Source organism: Carlito syrichta, unplaced genomic scaffold (genome assembly GCF_000164805.1).
Source record: "Carlito syrichta isolate Samal-C Ts95f unplaced genomic scaffold, Tarsius_syrichta-2.0.1 Scaffold311768, whole genome shotgun sequence".
NCBI classification, from domain to species: Eukaryota; Metazoa; Chordata; class Mammalia; order Primates; family Tarsiidae; genus Carlito; species Carlito syrichta.
The window spans coordinates 673113-680644 of NW_007255864.1; the positions used below are offsets into that span (position 1 = coordinate 673113).

A 7532-nucleotide genomic window follows, 5' to 3' on the forward strand; every position below is an offset into this window, starting at 1 on the left:
AATGGAAAGCATTCGCCACCAATCAGCCCTTGCTAAAGGTAAGAATGTACTATGGGCAGAAAGAAAGTGATCTTTTGCATATGAGATACAAGAATCATCATTTACCATCATTTTGTGAGGGGTATGGATGCATGTGTATGAATGTGTGTGTGCATATGAGGAGGACCAAAAAACCCCAGAAATTTATTTATAAAAAGTTGTGTATTTACTCTTATATGTTGAAATGTCAGTCACCTTCAAAGTATGCTCCGTTTGATGCAATACACCCATTGGCACACTTTTTCACTGCTCAAAACAGTTTTTGAACTTGTCAATTTTGATGCTTTTTAGTGCTTCTGCAAAGGACTTTTTTAATCTGGGGAAACAAAAAAAAGTTGCTTGGGGCGAAATTGGATGAATAGGGAGGGTGGGGCACGAACGAGGTCATGCTGTTTTTTGGTCAAAAATTGCTGAACACTCAGCGCAGTGTGGGCGGGTGTGCTGTTAATTCACTCATCATGAAATGGGCAAATGCGCTGAAAGACTCTACAAAAAATCAAAACAAAACAAATTCACTGAAGCCAGTCTCTCCCAACAATGCTAGCTGGTACACTGATGCAGATGGATTCCTAGAACACTTACCTAGAGGGGAAAGCCTGTACTACAATGGGCCCACCCTCCAGAAGACAATTCCAGTTTTTTGGGGGTCCCTCTTGTATACCAGATAACAGCTAAAGCAGTAGTGGAGTAATGTGAATAAAATCAAAGTATTCTACAGTTCTTATGTTGTTCAGTAGAAGGCCAAAGTTCGGATCAGATGTGATATAATATTTCTAGGGGTAATAACTTAAAGAACAGAAACTGAATGCATTATTTACAAACAAGTGCAGGGAGAGAATATAATGATTCAAAAAATAAAAAAGAATGGATGCTTAGCATACTTTCTGCCTTTCCTCTTTTCTGTTATATGTATTTATGACTATACTTTTTTAAAAAATTGCTGCATCTCATATGCTCTGATGTGTGGGTTACTTAGAAGTGCAATTTCATAATTTTCAAATATGGAAATTTCATAGTTATCTTCTTGTCACTGGTTTCTAGCTTAGATGCATTGTGGTTGGAAAATGTGGTAATACAATTTAAAATTTGTTGGAAATTATTTTATGCCCTAGTTCAGGGGGTGGCAAATGACAATCTGTGAGCCAAATCTAGCCCACAGATTTTGTACCAACAAGCTAAGAAAGATATTTATAATTTTAAAAGTTTTCTTTTTCTTTCTTTTTTTTTAAAGAAGAAGAAAAAGAAAGAGGATGGACGCACTGAAGGCCCTGAATTCACCACAATGCAATATATCACTGCAGCAAAATTATACTTGTATCCTATGATTGTATACAAAAGAAAAATAAGAAGAACAGAAGAAAGCAGTGAGTGACAGAAAGTATATGTGGCCAGCACAGCCTGGTCCTCTACTGAAGTTTGCTAGTCCCTAGTATAGTATATGGTCAGTTTTTAAACAAATGTTTCACCAGTGCTTGAAAACAATATTCTGAGTTGTCGAGTGCCATGTTCCATAAGACTTTCAAGTACAATTTACTAATTTTGTTGTTCAAATTTTCTGTATCATTGTTGGTATTTTTTGCTTCCTCTTTGAAATATTGAGCAGTATATTAAAATGATTGTACATTTGTCAAATTCTCCTTTGTAGTTCTGTCAAGTTTTGCTTAAATATTTTAAACTTACATTGTTATATAACTCTCTGTGAAATAAATCTTTTATTATTATGAAGTAACTTTTAAAAGTTTCTGATAGTGATTTCTGCTTTAAAGTCTATTTTACTGATCTTAATACAACCAGTGCCAGCTTTCTTCTGGTTAGAATTTGCCTAGCATAACCCCCCCTTTTAAATCTTTTTGTTTTTTATCTTTCTGGAGGTCTTAGCAAGCACGCCAAAACAAGAAAAAAATAAAAATTTAAAAACAAAGATTGAAAGAAAGAAAAAATACTGTCATATTTGCAGCTGCTATGACTTTATAAGTAGTATTGTTAGTTTGAAAGTTAAATAAATAAGACCTAAACAAATGAATAGACATAACATTATCTACAAATTAATCTATGACTCAAAGTAACCCCAAACAAAATTCTACCTGGGTGTTAGTAGAACCTTCGAAGTTAATTCTAAACTGTATATAGAATTACATGGGCCAAGAACAGTCAGCCAAACCATTCAACAACAACAACCAAACAAAAAGGGAGCGGGGAACTTCTGGGTCACACATTAAGCTACATGATTAAGAATGTTCACACCACAGACAAAAATTAATTTCATGTGGATTAATGGCTTAAATGTTAAAAGCAAACACGTAGCGCTTTCGAAAGACAGTATGAGAGAATAGCTTCACGACTTTGGTTTAAGGAGCTCTCAAAGAAGAAACAGGAACCACATCCATAAAGGAATAACTTGGTAAGCCTAGATTTAACAAACAATTCTGTTTAAAAGACAAGAAAAGAGGGTGAGAAGGCAAGCCAGAAACTAGAAAAACTTTTGCAACACACACAATTGACAAAGGATAGCAACCAGAACATATAAAGATATCCCACAAGCCAAAAGGAAAAGACACCCCAACAGCTGCTTTGAAAAAAAAAACAACAACCTTCATCAATAACATACACGAAAAGATATCCAACCTCAGGGACATACTCAGGCAACGAGGGATTAAAAACACTGAATAAATTTGCTCTCTGCTGAAATGCTTGCTATTAATCACAGTACAATTAGTCAAATGCAGCTGAATGTATCATATCTGCATGTGTCGTATATCCTCCCTTGGTCATTCTCCAGTCATTTGCAATCATTATATTGATTATGTGTAAGCTTCCCCCTAACCTTCATATAAGCAAATGTAGGTTCACAAACCAGCAATGAGCAGTGAATGCCCTTTACACTTTTTTTCATAGAACTCAGACCACAGGGGGGCTGGCCCCAGCTCTGCTTCTAACTAGCACCTTATGCAACCTCTTCTCCTGGGTTTACTTACTTACTAGTGACTGAACTAAGTGAGCTCTGGACACACCCTCCCAGGCCCACCAAGCTCTAAAATTCTGATTCTCAGTGTACTTTCTTTTTTACTTACTCTTTCATTCCATTTTCTTATAAAATACATTTTTCTTAATCTTGTGTACTAGGCACTGGAGACATGAACAACGGCTACAACCACCTCCATGCCCCAGAGTCTCACAGTCAAAGAGAAAGAAAAAAATGAACAAATCACAACAATATGGCAAGTGGTATAGTTGAGATAAGATATACAAACTAAGGTAGACACAGGAGGGAACACGTGCACTGACACTGAAAGACAATGAGTTTGGAGAGAAGACCCGGCCAAGGAATTTATAGAGAAAGAGAGCAGTGTGGGTAAAATCCTGACAGGAAAAAAGAAAATTAGGCTTTTGGGGCTTTGTAAAGAGTTCAGCAAGGGAGAATGGCAGGCCTCACATGCTATATAAGAACCTTAGAAATTATCCAGTGGATAAAGAAAATGTGGTACGTATACACAATGGAATATTACGCAGCCGAAAGAAGAACAAAATCATGTCCTTTGCAGCAACATGCATGCAGCTAAACACCATCATATCGAGTGAACAATAACAGAAACAAAGAACTGAAAACCACATGTTCTCACTCGTAAGTGGGCCCTGATTAGTCACACGAGCAAAAAGGTAGGAACAACAGATGCTGGACACTGCTACAGGAGAGAGGGAGGAAGGAGGGATAAAGGGGGCACAGTCACATACTAGGTACCAGATCCACTATTAGGGGAAAGAGGGCCCACTAGAAGTCCAAACCTCACCTACACACAATTCACTTAATGTGGTAAATCCTCACATGTACCCCACAACTCTAAAGCAAAACAAAACCTAAATTATCCAGTGGGTAACAAGGTATCTTTTGGCAGGGAAGTAATACGATGAAAGTGGAATTTAGAAAGATCATTCAGGTGCACTGTGGAGGAAAGAACGGGGTACGACATGGCAGACAAAAAGGAGAAAGCAGAAAGACCAGTGAGAAAGCTACCATCTTAAGGGAAATGACGAGAATCTAAACTAAACAGAGGCAGCAGAAGAGGAAAGAGATTTGATAAATATCGAGTTAAAACGGGCAGGATCCACTACCCCGAAAGAGGAAGAAAAGCCAAGAATAACTCGGGAGAAATAAGGAAGGTATGAAGGCAGTGAAGAGAGAGGAAGAAATGAATCTGAGAGAAATTAATGAAACAGAAATGTTAGAACCAGGTGAATGACTAGTTTCAGGGGCTGAGGAGGAGGAAAACGATTAACTTCAATCTTGGACTTGGGTGGGTTTTGGGGTCATAAATCAAAACAGGAAAAACAGAAGTGGATTTTGAGGGAAATACATTCTCGGCACACTGAACTGGAAGTGTTGGGGAGTCAAGTTGTGAGAGATGATTATTAGGTCTTAAGCTAGCAAGGAGGCTAGAACTGGAAATAATGACAGCTAACATTTAATTAGTGCTAACTGTGTGGCACTATCAAAAGTGCTTTACACGTTCTATGGCAACACTTGAAATTCCATGGGATAAATACTAGCTATTCCTACTTTACAGATGAGAAAAAATTAGGCACAAAGCATATAAGTAACTTATCTTGGGTCACCATTGGGTAAGTGCAGGAGGAACTGGAATCATGGAGAGCTGTCATCAGCACAGACTCAAGGATGAGGGTACGGGAAGATATGTAGAGGGCAAAGAGGATCAAGGGCAGAGTTCTGGGAAACACCAACACTGAAAGAGAGGTCAAAAGAACAGGGGGTAGTAAGGCTGAGAATAGAGCCCTGGACGACAAACGGAGAGCCTTTCAATAAAGAGGAACTAATTACAGTGTCACTTGATGAAGATATTCACGTCAGAGGGCAGAACTTGGCAACTGGAAGCCTGGGACATCACTCAGGGAGAGCAGTCTCCCAAGAGGCTAGGGCCAGAATGTACTAGGTTGAGGAGAAAACGAGACAGAGAAGTGATGAAAACTCCAAAAAGCTCCAAAAAGCTGAGCTGTGAAACGAATGAAAACTCAGGAGGCTGCTGAAGTACCATACATTTGGGGAGTTTAGCTGTAAAGCTAGGAGAATTCTAAGCATTCTTTTATGTCAGAGATTCATTAATAAGTAAAATTCAGTCAGCTCCCTAAAAACCTGTAAAACACTAAAGTCACAAAACAAGACTTGGAAACATCCTACAGAGGAACTTCTGTTCTCTTCTCTACATTTTGCCCTCCTGATCACCGACATCGGGCTCTACCACGCCTCCACTGATCAAGTCTCTCACCAGGTTGACACACCAGCCTTTCTTCAGTTCTTCAAAGACACCAAGGTCTCTGCCTTCTCAGATGTGCCCATCACCTCTGCCTGGATTGCTTTCAACCTGCATAGGGCTGGCTTCTCATTCTTCAAAGCCACCTCTTTAGAGAGGAATTCCCTGGTCAACCAACCGACATACTCCTACTTTATCCTGTATTATGGTACTGTGTCTTTTCCTTTACAGTACTCAATCCAATCTGTAACTACTTTATTTGGTCACGTTTATTGGCTGCCTCTTCCACTAAAATGTATACACCATGATGACAAGGAGGTCTACATTGTTGGCCTCTGTATCTTCAGTCTTTAGAACAGTTCCTGGCAAATATTAACATGTCATTACATACTTGTGACATGAACCCTATAACCCAACTTCTTCCTTTATCACTTTCTTCAATTCATATCATGCACGCGTTTCTTAAATCCCAGGCCCTTTCTTCACTGTATTCACACACAGAATCACAAATCATTTTCTACACCCTCACCAGTTACCAGACTCTGTGCTATAAGCTATTTGTACTATTTGTATGACTTCAATTAATTTTCACACTCATCCTCTCAGGTAAATAGGTGCTTTAAAAACTCTCTCTCTCTCACAGAAACAAAAGATCTGAGTATCACATGTTCTCACTCATACAGTGGACCTTGAACATCCACCGTAATACTATCAGAAAAAAAAAGACTGACAGTGGTGAGAAACTATGGGGGGGGAGGGGAAGGAAGGAAGGTGGGACTAACGGTAGTCAATATCTGTCTGGGAACGGGGAGACACCCCTTACCAATAAGGGTGGCTGAACGAAGCATACGTGTATATCTAATCCTAAACTGTACCCCACAATATCAAAATAAAAAATATAAATAAATAAATAAAACTATCTCCATCGTACAGATGAGGAAACAGAAGACACTGTATAACTTGCCCAAGTTTCACGTAAGTGGCGGTGCCGGGATCAGAACCTAGTTCTTCCTTAAGAAACAAAACAAAGTCACTGCTTACTTCAAGAGGAGGCACGCAACTTTAGTTGGGCAGTCCAGATCCAGTTTTGTTTAAGTTTTGAGATTACATCTGCTGTCTCCAGGCCACGACCCAATCCACACATTCCGACGTCACCCCCACTTCCCCATTGCTGGAGGGCAGTCTCCAACTTCCAAGGCTCGATTTCTCCCGGGGAAGATGCCCGTGGACAGGAGAGGAAATCAAAGCGCTAGCAACTCATCTATGGTCACTAGAAGGAGGTACCCAGAGACCTAACGAACCATCCACGGCCTCGGAGCTGAAGCCAACCATTCCCGCACCGCTCCCGCGGCCGGAGCGCTTACCTTAACCGCCACCTCCGGGGCCGCGTCCACCGCCAGCGCCAGAGACGGCTTGGTCGAAGGCGACTTAGTCAAGTGCATGAGGGAGTCGGCGGCCGGCAGCGGACACCGACTGCCCTCGCTTTCCGAGTCCGATTCGGATCCAGAACCCGAACCATAGGAAGCGGCCAGAGCTGCGATCGCAGCCGACATGACTGCAACAAATCCTCTGCGGAAACCAGGCCCGGGCGGAAGCAGAAGCGGCTCCTAGGTCCTGACAGATTGCCGTGGAACACATTATTAACCTTCTTAGCTAAAAAACCATTCATAACATTTTAAAACAATACACTGATTATTATTAGAAAAACTATAATGCAAGTAGGAATTTAGAAAGATTTGTCTAGGGAAAAAGAGAGGTTTTAATAACTTGTAACTTTCGGGTCCTTGCTGGTTAAAGCATACGAATTTCGCAATACAACCTTGAGGCCTCGCGGTCCCACACTCCCAGCGTGCAGCGCGGCGGGAACTGCGAGAAGGCACCATGGGAATTGTAGTTTGGAGAGAGGGAGCGGGGAGAAGTGGGCGGGTCCTTTAAAAACTCCGCCCCCAAGTGGATGGTTCATTCAATTGGCTGTCATCTTCCCTCATCCCCTGGCCAAGCATCGGTCTCTCCGTCCCCCTCCCCCAAACTGAGGATTGGGTAATACCATAGAGCCTCAGGAAAGGGGGGGAGAGCGATCTTCACCACCTACAGATGGGGGAGTGGGCGGAGGCTGAGTTTCCCACCGCGGCTGTACCTGGGCACGGCGGGCCGAAGAGGAAAGTGAGAACCTTAAGTTCCTGAACCTAAAACTGGCCGGGAATAGCTCCTGGGGGGGAGGATGGGAAA

The 7532-nt window shown here is 41.4% G+C and overlaps 2 protein-coding genes across 2 annotated transcripts in view; one reads left to right on the plus strand and one right to left on the minus strand.

Annotated features, from left to right (window-relative positions):
- CDC40 (cell division cycle 40) overlaps positions 1-7251 on the minus strand; it is a 49945-nt gene extending 42694 nt beyond the window's left edge. Inside the window, exons 1-2 of the mRNA XM_008069029.2 lie at positions 7123-7251; positions 6668-6917 (exon numbers count right to left, since the gene is read on the minus strand). Of these exons, the coding sequence (XP_008067220.1) occupies positions 6668-6856 (189 nt within the window). The 5' untranslated portion in view covers positions 6857-6917; positions 7123-7251. The remainder of the gene's footprint in view (positions 1-6667; positions 6918-7122) is intronic.
- A 34-nt stretch (positions 7252-7285) lies between these two features.
- Positions 7286-7532, plus strand: part of WASF1 (WAS protein family member 1) — a 59804-nt gene continuing 59557 nt past the window's right edge. Inside the window, exon 1 of the mRNA XM_021718054.1 lies at positions 7286-7466. The gene's annotated coding sequence lies outside the window, so the exon portion shown is untranslated. The remainder of the gene's footprint in view (positions 7467-7532) is intronic.